Source organism: Nicotiana tabacum, chromosome 13 (genome assembly GCF_000715075.1).
Source record: "Nicotiana tabacum cultivar K326 chromosome 13, ASM71507v2, whole genome shotgun sequence".
Classification (NCBI taxonomy): domain Eukaryota; kingdom Viridiplantae; phylum Streptophyta; class Magnoliopsida; order Solanales; family Solanaceae; genus Nicotiana; species Nicotiana tabacum.
The window spans coordinates 3,780,392-3,801,150 of NC_134092.1; the positions used below are offsets into that span (position 1 = coordinate 3,780,392).

The 20,759-nt window shown below is 37.5% G+C and overlaps 2 protein-coding genes across 3 annotated transcripts; both read left to right on the top strand.

Annotated features, from left to right (window-relative positions):
• The first annotated feature begins 11,212 nt into the window (after nucleotides 1-11,212).
• LOC107793240 (B-box zinc finger protein 24) lies at nucleotides 11,213-15,394 on the top strand. 2 transcript variants are annotated; one of them, XM_075227680.1, is made up of 4 exons: nucleotides 11,213-11,552; nucleotides 13,139-13,450; nucleotides 13,527-13,731; nucleotides 15,262-15,394. In XM_075227680.1, exons 1-3 carry the CDS (start codon nucleotides 11,370-11,372, stop codon nucleotides 13,713-13,715), a joined length of 684 nt encoding a protein of 227 aa, XP_075083781.1. In that variant the 5' UTR covers nucleotides 11,213-11,369; the 3' UTR covers nucleotides 13,716-13,731; nucleotides 15,262-15,394. The 2 variants fall into 2 exon arrangements, with proteins under 2 accessions (XP_075083781.1, XP_016471039.1); XM_016615553.2 differs by lacking the exon at nucleotides 15,262-15,394 and having other exon boundaries at nucleotides 13,527-13,774.
• On the top strand, nucleotides 14,076-16,031 carry LOC107793239 (uncharacterized). The gene has a single exon (XM_016615552.2). It carries the CDS (start codon nucleotides 14,655-14,657, stop codon nucleotides 15,915-15,917), a length of 1,263 nt encoding a protein of 420 aa, XP_016471038.1. The 5' UTR covers nucleotides 14,076-14,654; the 3' UTR covers nucleotides 15,918-16,031.
• Nucleotides 16,032-20,759: the final 4,728 nt, after the last annotated feature.

Sequence of the window (20,759 nt, forward strand, 5' to 3'; positions counted from 1 at the left end):
CCGTATTTTCACCATGTGATAAAGTAGTTAAGTTATCAACCATGCTAGATATCATGTTTAGGTATTATGCCGATACTGTTTGGACTCATAGTGGTCATTTTTTACCGTCATTTCACTGATTCCATTCATATTTCATACTCAGTTATTTCCATGCATTCATACCATATCTCAGTCTCAGATATTATTTATTGAAACATCATATCATTATTGTCGGGCTAGTTTCATGACATTGTGAGCCAGTGAGTCAGACTGGAGAGATTGATGACTGAGTGAGGCCGAGGTCCTGAGTGAGTGATATTTTGGGATCGGACTGTATGCTGCAACATGATACATTTATTACATTTATGGGATCGGGTTGCATGTCACAACGAGCTTTAGGGCTGTATATGTATATAGATCGGATTGCACGCCACAACGAACCTTATGGCTATTTATATATTATTGGATCGGGCTGCACGCCGCAACGATATAGCGCTTGGGCTGAAAGGAGCCCCTCCAGGAGTCTGCACACCCCCAGTGAGCGCAGTCGACTATAAATAGGGATTGGGCTGCACGCCGCAACGAGTATTGTACAACGCTGAGTGATTGAATGAGCTGAGCACAGTGAGAGAAAATGCGAGACATTGAGATTGAATACTCTGAGAGTATAAGTACATGAGTTCATCCTTGATATGCATTGCATTTGATATGCGTACTTGAGATACATGTATATAGATGAATTTCCTTCTGCTACCCGATTATTTGGATATTTATGACTTTACTTGTATCTTAACATATAGGCATAGAGAAGTACTTTCCTTATGCTATCTGAAAATAAAATATCTTACTACTTGTTGAAAGAAGTTTTGGGAAAAATCATAGTTTTCACACTTACTCATATTTTGGCCTTTTCGGTAAAAGATTTAGATTTTTACTGAGATACTTGAAAAGAAATGCCCATTTTTTCTGGAAACTGTGAATAGACCGAGCCTTTTATTTCTGAGATACTCTTTTGTTACGTGTACTATGTTGTTGTGAATTGTTGTGGAATAATGGTGGACCTGACCTTTCTGTTAGCACGTCACTACTTTCAACCTAAGGTTAGGTTCGTTACTTATTGAGTACATGGGGTTGGTTGTACTCATACTACACTTCTGCAGCTTGCGTGCAGATGTTGGATGTTGTTGTTGCTGGGTTCGATGAGAGCTGGATTGAAGATGTACATGCATCCCGGATGTAGCTGCCTCTTATTTGTGGTAGCTTTAGATATGTAAAACCATGTTTATGTACTGTTCAAACAGACTATGTGTTTATTTCATTTTCGCTTTGTAAACTCTATTCTTAGAAAGCTCATGATTTGTACTACGAATTCTTAAGGAATGTATAAGATTAAGATTTTTTTTCTTTACTTAAATTGCTTTAATAATTGTTATTCGAATTGGATATTTGATAATTGACTTACCTAGCGGGTTGAGTTAGATGCCATCATGACTAGTCGAATTTTGATTTGTGACACCTTCCCAGATCCCACTTGTGGGATTACATATGATTTTTTATTGTTGTTGTTGTATCTATTATAGGATTTTGATCTTTTGTTTTTGTGCTTTTGAGAAATCTCTCTAAAAAGAGGTGGACTATAGAATTATGATGCAATGAATGAGCTAAGCACAAGTCATTAGAAGTGGCGGAAACATGATTTTTATCGAGGGGATTCAAAAAATAAAAAAATAAACACGCAAAAAAATTAAAGTTAATGGAACCTGAATATATATATATATATATATATATATATATATATATATATATATATATATATATATATGCGTATATAATGTCAATGTTTAAGCAAAGGAGTTCGGCTAAACTCCCTCTCCTCCACCTAGCTCGGCCCTGATCATCACAGTAACATTTATGAGTTAAAGAGATAAACAATGCCCAAATGTTTGGAGATGACTAATACTAACGGCAAGCACAAAGCCACACATACAGTAGTTGGAGAAGTGGGCTCCACTAGAGCTGTACTCAATTAATCATATTTTAGCTTTTCTCTACGCTAATTCAAATAATATCACATAAATATAAACAAAAAAAATAATATCTAATTTTATATACAATATAATTTTCTGACCAACGTTTCAAATGAACACCTAAGTCTATGTAGTTCTGTTACTGATCATAATCTTTAATACTCATCTTTGGATTATTCAGGCATTCAACAGCTAAGTTGCTCGGACACGGGTGTGATATGGATATAAAAGTCGAAACCTTCAAGATATAAATTTTAAGAATCGGAGATACGGATCCTTGTACGGATACATATGCGGGGATCCGGCTTAAAATAACTAAAAAAAATAAAAATATAGAAATATCTCTAATTTATGAAAAAATTTGTAGAATACTTACGTCTAACTTGTAAAGTATGAATTTCTTTTTTTTATAAATAGAAGATTGATATCCTAGTTAAAGTATGTTATTTTTTTTAAATTTATCCTAGTTTTGGTTCTGATTTGGGGAATCAAATTGTATCTCGTCTCGAATTTTCCGTCCGTCGTGGTCAAAATAAAATTATTTGACCAGTTCCGATACGGATTTCATACCCACACTTATACTAATATCGTGTTGACATGAATGCGACACTTAAACTATCGTATCAGAGCAACTTAGATCAGAACTATTAATTATGATTATTTTTCCCCAGTTATAGATATTTTCTGTTTTATAATAGACCCAATTCGGGTATTCTTTAATTCTTGAAAATCACTAAAACCTCCGTTCACCCTCATCAATCTATCCCCCCGCCCCCCACCCCCAACCAATTTCTCTTCATATTCCTTTGTTTTTAAGTCCAAAGGGTATAGCCTAAATTAGCTTTAAAGAGGAACTAGTTGAGATTATTATTAGAAAATTAAGATGAAAATCCAGTGTGATGTGTGTGAGAAAGCTCAAGCTACTGTGATTTGCTGTGCTGATGAGGCAGCTTTGTGCACAAAATGTGATATTAAAGTTCATGCTGCCAACAAATTGGCTAGTAAACATCAAAGGCTTCTTCTTCAGTGTCTCTCTAACAAACTTCTTGTTTGTGATATTTGCCAAGTAAGCAAAATCTTATATTTTTTCTATTACCTTTTAAATGGAATTAAGTAGTTTATTATTTTTTTTTCTGGAAAATTCTCAGGGTAATCCGCAGTCGCTATCCTTCGGGTGCGCACTGGGTAATCTGCTCACGGTACAATAGCTCGCAAACCACATAGGAGATATAAACCGCACTAGGCACGCCCGGTGCGACGAGTTCTGACTGAGGAGGGTGCTGGTGAGGAGAATCGTGTGAAAAACCACTCACCTAACGAACTCAGCCAACTATTGCGGGCAGATTATTGTTATTATTGTTCTGTTGGTAGTTGCTGTTTTGACTGTTGGAATTTTAACTTGACTTGTTTCTTGATTAAACTCTGTTTAGAATTATTAGAGGTAAAGGAACTAAGGAGATCTTTTCTCTACCTTTTATATAAGGCAGTAATAGAAAAGATAAAAGTAGCCCTTAGCCATCAAACTCTGCTAGTCCTTAATTTGTTTTCTTCTCGTCGCAGGATTTGAATGTTAAGGATGCACTTTTGCTTTCAACCAAAGTTTATTTTATATATAGGGTGCCACTATTAATATATCATTATTTTTTAAAAATATATACATATATTCATGAAAAATTTGCTGGTGACCTCTCACTTGATAACATAGGTCCACCTCTACCCCACGTAAACCTGGGTAGGTAGAGTTAATCGGTACCTATGTTGGTAGAAGATAGCAGGCAGGAACCGGAGCTAGGGGGTTCATCATCCAAAAAAAAATTACACTATATATAGAAGGTCTTTATTAATTTTCTTATATATAAATAGTAGATGTTGATCCCTTGGCTTCTTTGTGTTGAATCCCCTTAGTAAAAATACTTGCTCCATCACTACTAGCAGGTATCTGATGGCATCATCGAAGTGCGTACTAGCTATCCCTCATAAAAGAAGTAGAACATTTTCTTACTTGCATAGTTGTATTGTAAGCTTGGAAGTAAAGTGATAAGTTCTAATCTGTAAGGCATCGGAGAAGAGAGAAGAGTGGCCTTCAAACTTCTAAAGAGAATGTATAAAGGAATATTTCTGTAAATAAGGTAGTAGTGAAAAGAATTATGAGACATAAGGGCTCGTTTGGTACGAGGGGAAGGAATAATTAATCCTGGGATTAAATTTGAGATGAGTTTATCCCACGTTTGGTTGCCAGGAATAGTTATCCTGGGATTATAGTGTTATTTTTGTCCCTACAGATTTGTATGCGCACATGAGCGCTCGGTATCAGTTGTGCATCGCCGGCTTGTGATTCCATGGTTGGGGTGCGAGATGTGATTTTTGGCGTGCTGATGATGGGCCAATCTTGAGGACTTGAGGCCGGGTTTTGACTGTGGCTTGAGCGCAGAGATGTTGATTGCGTGAGCACGTGCTTTTGGATATATATGTCTGGTAGTGTCCCTATTAGTGAAACTTGTGGTTCGATGAGCGGTAGAATGGCTTTGTGATGAGAATGATGTGACTGCGAGATGTGTTCATATGGTTTGAATGTGACGAGAGGAGTTTACTTGAGATGTAGCAAGAACTGTTGGGTGTTTGATTTCTCTCTTGATTTGGCATATGGTCTCGAGTTATGGGTGTGTTAAGGGATCTCTCAAATTGTTTAGTTGTGGAGTGAAGTAGATTCTCATATCTTTTTGATGAGTTTAGACTCAGGACGATTAAGTGATTGCGTAATAGTTATGACTGTGGACGAGTATAGAGAGATGTCAGCTTGAGGCAGAGCAAGTAGGTTATCTCCTGCGAGGTGTCCTGAGATTGTGTGGTCCTTATGATGTTTTGTAGAGAGTTCTCTTTTTTCAGTAAATGATATATGTTGCAATTTTAGTTTGGATCGCTTGTGGAAGTTGTCTTGACTATTACAAGGGTGAATGCGAGATTTGCAGACGATTTGAGGTATTATATGGTTTGTGTTACATGGACTTACGAAGGATTTAGTTGAATTTCAGTGTGGGATTCTGGAAGTAATAGAGTATGGGTATCGTGATGTTATCGACTGTTTTGATCTATGACATTGAGCCAAGTGGGGGAGTCTTCTATCGACGAGTTATTTGCACGGTTATGTGTTGTATTAGTTTCGGTTCGGGGTATACTGGTGAATCAATTATGACTTACAGAGGTCGAGATCGAGGATGACTCGGGTAAAGAAATTTCTGGATACAAGTTGTATTACACTCTATGGGTATATGAGAATCATAAAATAATTGAGTGGTTATTCGCGAAGGATGTAGTATACATGGAGCGGGAATTTGCACGGTTACGTAGGAGTGTGGGTTACTCTTTATTCCCTTGGGTATTTGGTGTGCTAATGGGGCACAGGTCGTTCGGTCAGTTCGATCGGTTTAATTGAGATTTGAGTAGAGTGGGTGACTCTCGAGAATGGTTCTAATGGATTCAAGATTTATATGTAGCGATTTGAAATTTTCAAGATTTATATATGGCTAGAAACTGGAGTTGCATTGGATGGTGTCGAGACTTGTGATATTTTATATCATTGTGGATTGTGCATTTCAGTATCAAGAAGGTGAAGGAAATATTTTTAGGTTTACATAAGGTCTTTTTAGAGTGTGTGTCTCGGTTGTGGTGCTTTAGGGTGCTTAAGAGGGAAGTCAACGGCTTATGGGCCTTAGGACGTTGTGGTTTTATACTAGGGTCTCTTGTGTAGTGAACTTTAGTTAAGGATCGTGGTGTTCTAGCAAGGAGAAGTATCAATTTGAAGGCAATTTGTAAAGGACTTGGAGAAATAGGACAGCTTGGTAGTAAGTTGGATTAGCACAGTAATGGGTATGATCGGTTCTTTGGGTACTTATGACGTGGCTATTCTCTACAGGTGTTCCGTGGAAATGCTCTTGGTTTGGCAACCTGCGTGGCTAGGTTGGGTTAGAGAGATTCGGTTCCAATAGCTTAGTTATATGCAAATGGGTTTCAAAGAGTTCTCAATGGTTTTTATCACGGTTTGAGAAGTATATTTCCTACCGGCGTGAGAAATATGTTGCGTATTGGGATTTTCTCCGGGATGAGATAAAATGGAAGGTCCTTGGCTAATTGAGTATGTAGTTGCTTGTGACTCGGAGTGGACTATGGAGTTCTCATATTTTTCATATGATGGCATGGTATATGTGGTTTGTTGTGTGGAACTGAGATTTTCCTGAGCGAGGTCACAGTTCTGTTTGGATGGGAAGGTCGTAGGCAGCATGGATGGTTTCAGATGACTAGGTAAATGATATTACTATTTGGTATGGCTTGATGAGAGCATACATTTCAGGAGGGGCAATATGTTTTGATGTATGAATACTTCACTGGTACTGCGACACTCTTCTGGTTGATCGACTGCTTAAATTCAAATTTTGCTATGTGGCACAGAAGAATTTTAGAAGTCCTCGTGGGATGATCGTATATGAGAGATGCGTTAGACATTCTGGCGGTGGAATTGGTATCAAATATGGTGATTCATGTGTTCTATGAATTTGGAGATTGGGAGTTCTCAGGAGCAATTTGTTTTATGGTTGTGGACTGTGAAGTTGTAGCCGAAGCTAGCCAGATGATAGAATGTGTTATGATTCAGTCATTGGGGACTTTCAGAGGTTATTTATCTATTGGTGGGTGACCAGAGTTGATTTGGGGGTCCATTGGTAGGCCCAATTAGGATGTGTATTCTACACCAAGCTGGATTGGTTGGCTCCATACTACTATTGTTGAGGGATATGCCATTCGGTTATTTTGGAGCTTATTCGTGTTCTGAAATGATCTGTGAGTTACTCTTCTATGCTATGAAGAGTTGTGGTTCGTTAGTTATATGCACATATGGTGCAATTCTATTGTGGCCTTATAGCGGAATTTGAGCGAGAAGAGTATTGGGTATTGCTTGGTTGATGGTGTATTGGTTAGGTTATTTCGGGTTTTGTGTGGCATGGTGTCATTTGCTTCTCCGTGGTTATGGTAATGCACTTTGACTACTTGATGTCGAATTGCATATGGTTATTGATTTTTAGCAGGGGACTTGAGGTATTTCATATGGACCAGTAATTGGATAGGGTCGCATATTGCAGCAGAGTTATGTAGAAATATGATCCTTTGTGTTAGATTCGTATGTTATGGTTCTACAGTGTGTGATGGGTTTCTTAGCATTGCGTCGGGGTGGTACCCGTCGAGCTTGCGGGACTGTTCTCTTGTTTGAGTCATTTTCACGATTGAGTATGTTTGGGCGGGGTCCTGAGGGGCTCGGGCGTGGTTCAGATTGATTTCGGGCTATTTTCCTTCATGTTTTCAGTGCTGGTGTGTTCTGGTGTCTGGTGTCACATTTCTTCATCACGTTCACATGGCAAGTATCGCGAACGCGTTGTGTATTTTGATGGCAGCAGCAATTGTTCTTCGCAATTATGTCCCGCATTTGCGTAGAGTTGGGGGTAAGTCTTCTTCGCGTTCGCGTATGAAAGATCGCGTTCACGTAGTGTTGAGGTGTGGCAACTGGAGCCGGGGAATCCTTCATCACGGTTGCATAGTATGAGTCGCGTTCGCGAAGCTTTGACAACAATGGTCATCGCGTTCACGTGGGGTATATCGCGAACGCGTAGAGTCTTTTGTGGCAGTGTCTATTTTGTTCATCGCGAACGCGATGGTCTTCCCGCGTTCGCAAAAGAGGACATTTGGGCAGTGTATTTAATACTCTATTTTGAAGGTTTCGACCATTTTAATATTTTGGGAGCTATGGAGCTCGGATTGAGGCGATTCTTGGAGCAATTTTCATCACATGGATTGGGGTAAGTGTTCTCTACTCGGTTGTGGTTAGATTTCATGAATCTACCTTCATTTTTGGTAATTGGATTGTGAATTTTAAAGAGGAAATTGAGGGTTTTGGCCTAAAGTTTCATAATATGAATTTTTGAGTTTTGAACATTGAAATGGAGTCGGATTTGAGTGAAACTAATATGGTTGGACTTGTAATTGAATGGGTTGTTGGATTTTATAAATTTTTTCAGTTTTCGAGGTGTGGGACGGATTAGCCTTTTGGCCGATTTTGAGCTTTTGATTCAAGATTTGATCTTTTAGATCGGTATTGGTTCCTTAAGCATTGTTTGGTGTATTTGAGTTGTTTTTGGTTAGTTTTTGAGCCGTTCGGAGGTCGGAACGCGCGGGATGGCATTTTGGAGCATCGCTTGGCTTGCTCGACATTGGTATAGGCTTGTTCGAGGTAAGTAACTCTTCTAATCTTAGTGCTGAGGATATGAAATCCCGAAATACGTGTTATGTGATTGGTATTGAGGTGACGCACATACTAGGTGACGGGCGTGTGAGCGTGCACTATGTGAATTTGGATTCTGTTATTTCCATGGAACTGTATAATGGTCCTACTTTATTGATATCCGTGTTTTCACCATGTGATAAAGTAGTTAAGCTGTCAACCATGCTAGATATCATGTTTAGGCATTATGCCGATACTGTTTGGACTTATAGTGGTCATTTCTTACTGTCATCTCACTGATTCCATTGATATTTCATACTCAGTCATATCAATGCATTCATACCATATCTCAGTCTCAGATATTATTTATTGATACATCATATCATTATTGTCGGGCTAGTTTCATGACCTTATGAGCCTGTGAGTGAGACTGGAGAGATTGATGACTGAGTGAGGCTGAGGTCCTGAGTGAGAGTGATATTTTGGAATCGGGCTGTACGCTGCAATATGATATATTGATTATATTTATGGGATCGGGTTGCACGTCACAACGAGCCTTAGGGCTGTATATGTATATGGATCGGGTTGCACGCCGCAACGAGCCTTATAACTATTTATATATTATGGGATCGGGCTGCATGCCGCAATGATATAGCGCTTGGGCTGAAAGGAGCCCCTCTAGGAGTTTGCACACCCCCAGTTAGCGCAATCGATTATAAATAGGGATCGGACTGCACGCCGCAACGAGTATTGTACATCGCTGAGTGATTGAATGAGCTGAGCACAGTAAGAGAAAATGCGAGACAGTGAGATTGAGTACTCTGAGAGTGTGAGTACATGAGTTCATCCTTGATATGCATTGCATTTGATATGCGTACTTGAGATACATGTATAGAGATGCATTTCCTTCTGCTACCCGATTTTGGGACATTTATGATTTTACTTGTATCTTGACATATAGGCATAGAGAAGTACTTTCCTCATGCTATCTGAAAATGAAATATCTTACTACTTGTTGAAAGGAGCTTTGGGAAAAATTATAGTTTTTACACTGACTCGTATTTTGGCTTTTTCGGTAAAAGATTTTAATTTTTACTGAGATACTTGAAAAGAAATGCCCTTTGTTTTTCTGAAAACTGTGAATAGACTGAGCCTTTTATTTCTGAGATACTCTTTTGTTACGTGTACTATGCTATTGTGAACTGTTGTGGAATATTGGTATTGGACCCGACCTTTCTGTTAGCACGTCACTACTTTCAACCTAAGGTTTAGGTTTGTTACTTATTGAGTACATGAGGTCGGTTGTACTCATACTACACTTCTGCACCTTGCGTGCAGATGTTGGCTGTTGTTGTTGCTGGGTTCGATGAGAGCTGGATTGAAGATGTACATGCATCCCGGATGTAGCTGCCTCTTGTTTGTGGTAGCTTTAGATATGTAAAACCCTGTTTATGTACTGTTCAAACAGATTATGTATTTATTTCATTTTCGCTTTGTAAACTCTATTCTTAGAAGCTCATGATTTGTACTACCAGTTTTTGGGGAATGTATAAGATTAAGATTTTTTCTTTACTTAAATTGCTTTAATAATTGTTATTCGAATTGGATATTTGATAATTGACTTACCTAACAGGTTGGGTTAGGTGCCATCATGACTAGTCGGATTTTGGTTCGTGACACTTTTCCAGATCCCACTTGTGGGATTACACATGATTTGTTGTTGTTGTTGTTGTTGTATCTATTATAAGATTTTGATCTTTTATTTTTGTGCTTTTGAGAAATCTCTCTAAAAAGAGGTGGACTATAGAATTATGTTGCAATGAATGAGCTAAGCACAAGTCATTAGAAGTGGCGGAAACATGATTTTTATCGAGGGGATTCAAAAAATAAAAAAATAAATACGCAAAAAAAATTAAGGAAATTCATTGATCTGTGATATATATATATATATATATATATATATATATATATATATATATATGAACATGAAGCGCTCGGAACCGTATATACACAATACAATGTTTAAGCAAAGGAGTTCGGCTAAACTCCCTCTCCTCCACCTAGCTCGGCCCTGATCATCACAGTAACATTTATGAGTTAAGAGATAAACAATGCCCAAATGTTTGGAGATGACTAATACTAACGGCAAGCACAAAGCCACACATACAGTAGTTGGAGAAGTGGGCTCCACTAGAGCTGTACTCAATTAATCATATTTTAGCTTGTCTGTACGCTAATTCAAATAATATCACATAAATATAAACGAAAAAAATAATATCTAATTTTATATACAATATAATTTTCTGACCAACGTTTCAACTGAACACCTAAGTCTATGGTTCTGTTACTGATCATAATCTTTAATGCTCATCTTTGGATTATTCATGCATTCGACACCTAAGTTGTTCGGATACGGGTATGGGGTCCGGCACGGATATGGATATAGAAGTCGGATCGTTCAAGATATAAATTCTAAGACTCGGAGATACGGATCCTTGTACGGATACACATGCGGAGATCCGACTTAAAATAATTAAAAAAAATAAAAATATAGAAATATCTCTAATTTATGAGAAATTTTGTAGAATTTTTACGTCTAACTTGTAAAGTATGAATTTCTTTTTTATTATAAATAGAAGATTGATGTCCTAGATAAAGTATGTTATTTTCTTCAACTTTATCCTAGTTTTGATTCTGATTTGGGGAATTAAATTATATCTCGTCTCGAATTTTCTGTCCGTCGTGGTCAAAGTAAAATTAGTTGACCAGTGGATCTCATACCCACACTCATACTAATATCGTGTCGATACGGGTACGACACCTAAACTATCGTGTCAGAGCAACTTAGATTAGCACTATTAATTTTGATTATTTTTCCCCTGTTATAGATATTTTCTGTTTTATAATAGACCAAATTCGGGTATTCTTTAATTCTTGAAAATCACTAAAACCTCCGTTCACCCCTCATCAATCTATCCCACCCCCTCCCCCAACCCCCAACCAATTTCTCTTCATATTCCTTTGTTTTTAAGTCCAAAGGGTATGGCCTAATTTAGCTTTAAAGAGGAATTAGTTGAGATCACTAGGAGAAAATTAAGATGAAAATCCAGTGTGATGTGTGTGAGAAAGCTCAAGCTACTGTGATTTGCTGTGCTGATGAGGCAGCTTTGTGCACAAAATGTGATATTAAAGTTCATGCTGCCAACAAATTTGCTAGTAAACATCAAAGGCTTCTTCTTCAGTGTCTCTCTAACAAACTTCCTGTTTGTGATATTTGCCAAGTAAGCAAAATCTTATATTTTTTCTATAAACTTTTAAATGGAATTAAGTAGTTTATTGTTTTTTTCTGAAAAATTCCCAGGGTAACCCGCAGCCGCTACCCTTCGGGTGCGCACTGGGTAACCTGCTCATGGTTCAATAGCTCGCAAACCACATAGGAAATGTAAACCGCACTAGACACGCCCGGTGCGACGAGCTCTGACTGAGGAGGGTGCTGGTGAGGGGAATCATGTGGGAAACCATTCACCCAACGAACTCAGCCAACCATTGCGGGCAATTTATTGTTATTATTGTTCTGTTGGTAGTTGCTGTTTTGACTGTTGGAATTTTAACTTGACTTGTTTCTTGATTAAACTTCTGTTTAGAATTATTAGAGGTAAAGGAACTAAGGAGATTTTTTCTCTACCTTATAACTTATATATTAGGCAGTAATAGAAAAGATAAAAGTACCCTTCGCCATCAAACTCTGCTGCTAGTCCTTAATTTGTTTTCTTCTCGTCCGTGCAGAGGCGGACGCAGGATTTGAAGGTCAAGGGTGCACTTTTGCTTTCAACCAAAGTCTGTTTTGTATACAGGGTGTCACTATTAATATATCATTATTTTCTAAAAACATATACATATATTCATAAAAAATTTTCTGGTGACCCCTCACCTGATAACATAGGTCCACCTCTACCCCACGTAAGCCTGTGTAGGTAGAGTTAATCGGTGCCTATGTTGGTAGAAGATAGCAGGCAGGAACCGGAGCTAGGGGGTTCATCATCGGAAAATTACACTATATATAGAAGATCTTTATTAATTTTCTTATATATAAATAGTAAATGTTGATCCCTTGGCTTCTTTGTGTTGAATCCCCTTAGTAAAAATATTGGCTCCATCACTACTAGCAGGTATCTGATGGCATCGTCGAGGTGCGTGCAAGTTGTCCCTCATAAAAGAAGTAGAACATTTTCTTACTTGCATAGTTGTATTGTAAGTTTGGAAGTAAAGTGATAATTTCTAATCTGTAAGGCATTGGAGAAGAGAGAAGAGTGGCCTTCAAACTTCTAAAGAGAATGTATAAAGGAATATTTCTGTAAATAAGGTAGTAGTGAAAAGAATTATGAGACATAAGGGCTCGTTTGGTACGAGGGGAAGGAATAATTAATCCTGGGATTAAATTTGAGATGAGTTTATCCCACGTTTGGTTGCCAGGAATAGTTATCCTGGGATTGTAGTGTTATTTTTGTCCCTACGGAAGGGTGGGATAATAATCCGGAATAACTGATCCTAGGATAGCTTGTTTTCCAACTAAACGACCCCTAAGAGTATAACGATAACGCGGCCTGGATATTCTGAGCCATGAAAGGTTGTCAAATTGTGGAGAAACGAATAAGAAATGCCAAACTTGAGTTTTTAAAGAAACTTAGTTACTGCAGACTTTCTCAGATAACTGACTATCTGATTCAAGAAAGAGTATAGGAGTCTGATAAGACAGTTTCTGATGATAATAATCCACCATTAGGGAAATACATTTTAAATAACGCGCGATGCATATAGCGCTGATCATATACTTGGAATTTTGACACTAAACTATTCTTGAATGCAGGACAAAACAGCCTTCATTTTCTGTGTTGAGGATAGAGCTCTATTTTGTAATGTGTGCGACGAGTCAATCCACTCAGCTTCTAGCAGCTTATCTGCTAAGCACCAACGCTTACTAGCCACTGGAATTCGGTTAGGTTTGAGCTCAAGCTACTATAATGATGCCATAAAAAGCCAAATGGAGCGACAACCTCCCAAGCAGAGTTCTCAGCAGCTTTCCATTGAAACAACTTCTCAGCATTTGCCAAATATTGCATTACCATCTTTGGCTGTTGATGGCTTACTAGGTTTTTCAGAACGCGAGTCCAATCACAAGGTCAGAGATACTTACTCAATTTATATTTTGGCCAAATACATAGACAAATACTGATAAATTGTATCCTTCTCTACAGAAGGAGCAACTTGAACTCGACGAACTTAAGTGGTTGAAAGACATTGGTCTGTTTGGTGAACAACCGGCAGCTGCAGTACCTGACATGTCAATATCTCAATCAAGAAACGTCGACATGCCTAATAAAAAGCCCAGAGTAGAAATCCCATATCACAATGAGTACTATTTTACAGTCCCGAATCTTGGTTGAACTCCAATGTCAACAAGTTAGTATATGTTACAAGTTACAACATGTTAGCATTGGTTTCATTATGGAGTATTTGTGAAAATATATGTAATTGTGCATGCATGTATTAAATAATTAGTGACCTCATGATCAGTGGCGAAGCCAAAACTTTTACTAAAAGTGTTCAAAACTTCATATTATGTATAAAACTAATATTTGACCTATATACATAGTATAATCTTCCGTCAAAAGGGTATTACTAACCACCTTTCAAGGATTGTAGCTTCGCCCCTGCTCATGATTGTTTACACTATGGAATATTTGTGAAAATATGCAAGTGTACTTGCATGTATTAAATAATTGACCTTATGATCAGTAGCGGAGATAGGACTTTCAATAAAGGTGTTAAAAACTTAATATAGGTATAAAAATAATATTTGACCTATACACACGGTGTAATTTTCCGTCAAAGGGGTATTCAACTAACCACCTTTCAACCGTTGTAGCTAGAAACGGTCAAGTTATTTCCGTGTGACCTACAGATCACGGGTTCGAGCCGTGAAATCAGCCACTGATGCTTGCATCAGGGTAGACTACCTACATCACACCCCATTGGGGTGCGGCCCTTCCCCGGACCCTGCATGAATGCGGGATACTTTGTGCACCGAACTGCTCTTTTTTTAAGTTAGAAAGGAAGTTTTAGTGAGAGGTTCTAATTCTCATTTGATTCACTTTATGTTTGCTCTAGATACTTATTTTTCACAACTTTAAAATGATCAACTTATACATATTGAGGGTTGGAACAAGACTAATGAAGCACACTCTCCACACTTGTAACCTACTTTCAAGAATCCATTTTCCATGACCTTGCTACAATTTTCCAGTTCTGACTTCAAAACTTCATATAAAAAAAGTAGCTCTTAACCAGATTATTCAATCACTCAAAGCATTTTTCTAAACAAAATGGCCAAATTACTTAACCCCATCTTCTTCTCTTGCCTATACACAAGTTTCATATTTACTCTTTCAAACCTAAACTCCCGTTCGATCTTTGTCAATGCAAAAACTCTACCATCCGATATTCAAGCTCTACAAGCGATCAAGATGTCAATAGATCCAGTTTCAATCTCCTCAGAATCATTTCTCAGAAGTTGGGATTTTGCCTTAGATCCTTGTGAGACGACGGGAGCAAGTTTCTTAGGCATTCTTTGTACAATCCCTCTTGACAATAACTCCACAAGCCGGATAATGGAAATCGATTTAGAAGGAGATGAACTAGAGGGGTTCTTAACACCAGCAATAGGAAACTTAACAGAACTTGTTGCTCTAAATCTTGGTAAGAATAAATTCAGAGGACCGGTGCCAGAGACTATTACTAATTTAAGAAAACTCACAAGTCTTCAACTTTACGAGAACTTTTTCTCAGGTAGTCTGATTAATGGCATAGGTTTTCTAAGGAAACTTGAAGTTCTTGACGTTTCAAATAATAGATTATCTGGTTCAATACCTATATCTATTACTTCACTTAGAAGTTTAACTCAGTTGGATTTGTCTAACAATGAATTCACAGGTAAAATTCCTCAACTTAATGGCTTATGGCAACTGTCTTCATTTGATCTTTCAAATAACCAGATTTATGGGAATTTACCACAGTTTCCATTGAAGATAAAAACATTATCACTTGGTCATAACTTACTCTCTGGTCACATTTCACCTGTGAATAAACTTCGTCGACTCAGGATATTAGACCTTAGTGATAACAGGTTTTCAGGAGCAATAAACAAGGAGGTGTTTATGTTACCTGACATTAGTCACGCGAACGCTTCAGTGAACCGGTTCACTGTGTTAGAAGTGGTGGAATTCACTGATAAAGCAACACAGCTTCATACATTGGATGTCCATGGTAATCGTCTACGTGGTCATTTGCCTGTAAACTTGGTAACTTATCCGAACTTAACGGAGATAAACCTCGGACATAACCTGTTTTCGGGGCAGATTCCATCGGAATATTGGCCGAGGTTGGGTTTTGCATGGAGAAGTCTTGATTTGGAATATAACTATCTAGAGGGACCTGTGCCCCGAGAGCTTAACAGGACGTTAGAAGGCGTTCGTGGAAGTTTTGCACATAACTGTCTTACTTGTCCTAAGGGATTACAGCTTTGTCATGGAGGACAAAGGCCAGCTTCAGAATGTGTTAGAAGGAAAGGTGGAGGAGATCATAATTGAAATTTATAATATACCTTTTGAATGTTTTGAAATTTACTTCTGCATTATATTTATGGAATGTCTAATGTTTGTTTTCAAGGTTAAGTGTTTTCCTAGTTCCCTATATTATAGTTTTTCAGTTGAAGCCTGTTATTTCAATGGAATAAACAATAGCATGGGAATGAAGTAGATATTTTCCTATTTCGTTTCATCTTTTCTTGAGTCGAGGGTTGATAGGAAACTGACTCTCTACCTTATTAAGATAGGGGTAATATCTGCATACACACTACCCTCCCCATTACACTAGGCTTGTCGTTGTTATTGTATCTTGTGACAACCCATACCACAATATACTACACTACGGCCACATATTACATTCTTTTAATTTCCATTACGATCAACACTGCGCCAAGAAATTTCAAAAGTTTTTTTTTCTTAATTTTAAAATGTTGTGCTCAGTCAAAGTGTATCACATAAAATGAAACGAAGGAATTAGTATTTGATAAGAAAAGAGATATATAATATACCTTTTGAATGTCTTGAAATTTTCTTCTGCATTATATTTATGGAATATCTAATGTTTGGTTTCAATGTAAGTCATGTGTTCCTAGTTCCCTATATAGTATTTCAGCTGCAGCTTGTTATTACAACGGAATAAACAATAGCATGGGAATGAAGCAGATATCTTCCTTTTTTTGTTTAATCAAGAAACCATTTTAAGAGCAAATTTTGTGACAAACCACAATAATTAAATTGCAAGACAATCTATTATATATTTATAAATACCATAATAAACCACACTGAGGCCACATTTCCATTAGGATCAGCACTGCACCAAGAAATTTCAAGTCTTTTTTTTAATAAAAAAATATGCTCAGTCAAAATTTTTGTTATTTTGTGACTTGATTTATTTCTTTATATTTTTAGGAAATCCATAATCCCTATAGGTTTGGGAAAATCCACTGTCCTAATATATTTGGGAAAGGAAAACCTATTGTCCTTATCAAATTGAAAAACCTTTCTCTTATAGGTTTGAGACTTTTGAGGATCTATATATAGGGGTTGTAGTTAGGGATTCGATAGATCATTCATAATGGAAAATTCTCTCTGCTTCTGACCCGAGGATTAGGATCTTTGTGTTGATTTTTCGTCTCTATTTGCTTTGTGTGTGATTGTGTGCTAGTTAACCCATGATCTTTCGCAACAATTGGTATCAGAGCAAAAATACTACATATATATAATCTATGGTTAAGAAATGCAAAAGCACTTTAAATTACATGAAAAAAGTAAATTAAAGTGCTTTTGCATTTCTTAACAGATAAATTTGACGGGGGTTCTAGCTTCAGTCTATGGAAGATTAAGATGAAATCGTCCCTGGTGTTATAAGGGTTATGGAAGGCAATTGATGAGGATTTTCCTGAAGAGATGAAAGAGACAGAGAAGGCTGACTTGAATGAGAGGGCTTTGAGTGCGATCTTCATGAGCGTTACAGATAGCGTTCTTCGGAAAATTGCTGAAGAAACTTTTGCTGCAATGGCATGGAAGAAGCTGGAAGATTTGTATTCTAAGAAATCGATGACAAACTGCCTCTATGTGAAAAAGGGTTATACATTCTCCGTATGAACGAAGGTACACCTGTTAGAACTCACCTTGATGAGTTTAATTCAATTATAATGGACCTAAAGAACGTAATCAAAATTGAGAATGAGGATCAGGCTTTGATTGCGTTATGTTCTTTACCACCGTCTTATGATACTTTTGCCTATACGCTGCTATATGGGAAAGATAGTATTGCACTGGAAGATGTTAGTAATGTACTAAAATTTAAAGAGTTGAAAAAGAGCTTTCCAAACAACAAAACTGAGGGTGATGGTCTTGTGAGTAGAGGAAGAACACAACAAAAGGACTTTAACAGAAAAGAGTCAACCGCCAGATCGAAGTCTAGAGCAAGGAAGCAAAACTGTTATGAGTGCGGGGAGCAAGGTCACTACAAGAGAGAGTGTCCCGAGTTGAAAGTGAAAAGAGGAAAGTAGAAAGTAGATAATTCGGCAAATGTTGTTGACACTAGTAATAATTCTGATGATAGTGATTATGTAGGTGAAGTTTGTGCCATGAGTTTTAGTCATGGGCAGAATTCTTGGGTTCTTGATTCTGGTGCTACTTTCCACAGGTGTCCACGCAAGAATTGGTTTGCAACTTACAAGTAAATCAGTGGGACTTTCAACATGGGAGATGACAATCCATTACCACTAGAGGGGATTTGTAACATCAGATTTAGAATGTTCGATGGAATTATCATAAACATTGAGAGTTGGCATGTTCCTCGGATAAAGAGAAATTTGATGTCTCTTTCAACATTGGATGATCAAGGGTATAAGTTCACTCTGAGAAGGGAATACTTAAAGTGTGTAAAGGCTCTATGGTGCTCATGAAGGGTAAACCGCATTCTAAATTGTATCATCTTCAGGCTAATATAGTTGAAGAGGAAGCTGCTGTAGTTTCTTGGAAAAGTAATATGAATCAGTCTCAGTTGTGGCACTTGCGACTTGGTCATATGAGTGACATGGGATTATCTTTGTTGAGCAAGAAGAATTTGCTGGATGGGTACAAAAATTAAGTTTCGAATTTATGTGAGCATTGTATGTTTGGCAAACAGACAAGGGTAAAGTTCAACAGTAAGGTAGAGCACAAGACCAGAGACAAGTTAGATTATATACATTCAGACTTGTAGAGTTCCCTCCAAGAGTGGTGCCAGGTATTTTATGACTTTGATTGATGATTACCCAAGAATGGTATGGGTGTATTTTATGAAAATAAAAGATGAGGTATTTCCGACATTTGTTAAATGGAAGACGATGGTTGAGAGGCAGACGGAAAAAAAAGTTAAGTGTCTTCGAACTGACAATGGGTTGAAATATTGTAATTCTGAATTCGATAATTTCTGCAGCAAAGAGGGCATAGTGAAAAACCACACTTGTGTCGGAACACCACAATAAAATGGTGTTGCAGAATGTATGAAGAGAACGTTTTGTGATAGGGCACAAAGCATGATTTCACTCTCATGTGTTAGTAGGGATTTTTGGGCTGAAACAATCAATACAACTTGTTATTTGGTCAACAGATCTCCATCCACTGCTATTGAGTTCAAAACTCCAGGTATGGTCCGGTTCGCCTGCTAATTATTCAAATTTAAGGATATTCGATTTTCCTATCTATGCTCATGTAAGGGATGGAAAACTTGAGCCGAGGACAAAGAAGTGCATATTTCTAGGGTATACAATTGGAGTGAAAGATTATAGGTTATGGTGCAAAGATCAAAAGACTCCAGGGCTAATTATCAGTAGGGATGTAACATTCAATAAATCTGCCTCACTAGACAGTCATAGGGAGAAAGCAATAGCAAAAACAGATCGTTGTGTCCGTGACCGTATAAAGCTAGAAATTGAATCTCCTCTAGCTCAGCCCAACAGTTCTAAAGTAGAGGAAGTGGAGGAGGTGCAATGTCACGACCCGAAATTCTCACCTTCAGGACCGTGATGACGCCTAACATTTCACTTGCTAGGTAATCCAACGTTAAAATAATCATAATCATTTTTTTAAACAAATCAAATTAAACAGAAGTCAATTACTGAAATAAAGTGCGAAAGACCATAACAACCGAATCATCCAAATACATCCCCGAATCTGGTGTCACAAGTGCACGAGCTACTAGAATAATGCAAATATAGGTCTGAATAAAATTCAAGCTGTTTGAAAGATAAAACAAGCTAAGATAAGATAGAAGGGGACTTCAGGATTGCGGACGCTCTACAGTTATACCTCAAGTCTCCTCTGGGTAGCTGAATTCGAGCAAGTCTATGGTACGCCCCTGGGACCAACTCTAAAATTTGCACAAGAAGTGCAGAGTGTAGTATGAGACAACCGACCCCATGTACTCCGTATGTGTCGAGCCTAACTTCGACGAAGTAGTGACGAGGCTATGACAAGACACGTACGTAAACAACATGTACAAGCATATACAAATACAAAGTAACAATAACACAATAATTAACAATTTATAAGTTTGGGAGGGAATATGCGAAGGGGAATGATATAGAAATTTCTGCAGGAGAAGTGTCACGTAGCAACCAATTAATTCATCAACAATAAAATGAGCAACTGATAATATAAAAATGGCACGGCACCACCCTTCGTGCTTTTACTCTCATTCTTCCCATAAATTTATAAATAAATAATAAGATTGGCACGACAGTACCCTTCGTGCTTTTACACTCTTTGAAAATGGCACGGCATCACCCTTCGTGCTTTTACACTCTTTCTCACCATGGCAAGGATAATATAAATAATATAAATGGCACGACATCATCCTTTGTGCTTTTACACTCTTCCTTACCATGAAAACAATAATATAAATTCGGAAGAGTATTTAAATGCTGGGATATATACTTATCAATTAATTCAATACCAGAATACCGACCTCACCTTCCAAAATATTAAACAATAATTAAACTAGCAATAATCTCATGAAAAATGATCAAATAAACAATAATAACTTAAGCATGAATATCTTAATTAAATAGGCAATTATTCACAATAACCAAATTCCACCCGCATGCTTTGACTGAACCACAACGCATAAGTACTCGTAACCTCACATATATGTTATACCTGCATATTAAATCACGTAGCAAATAGACAAATAAGTCATACTCCTTCAAGTCAAGGTTAACCATGACACTTACCTCGCTTTGCAACCAACTCAAGATTTCAATAAACCTTTGTCTCGCGAACTGTTGTCTGAATACCTCAAATCTAGTCACAAACAATTCAATATACTCAATACGAATTATAGAAACTAATTCT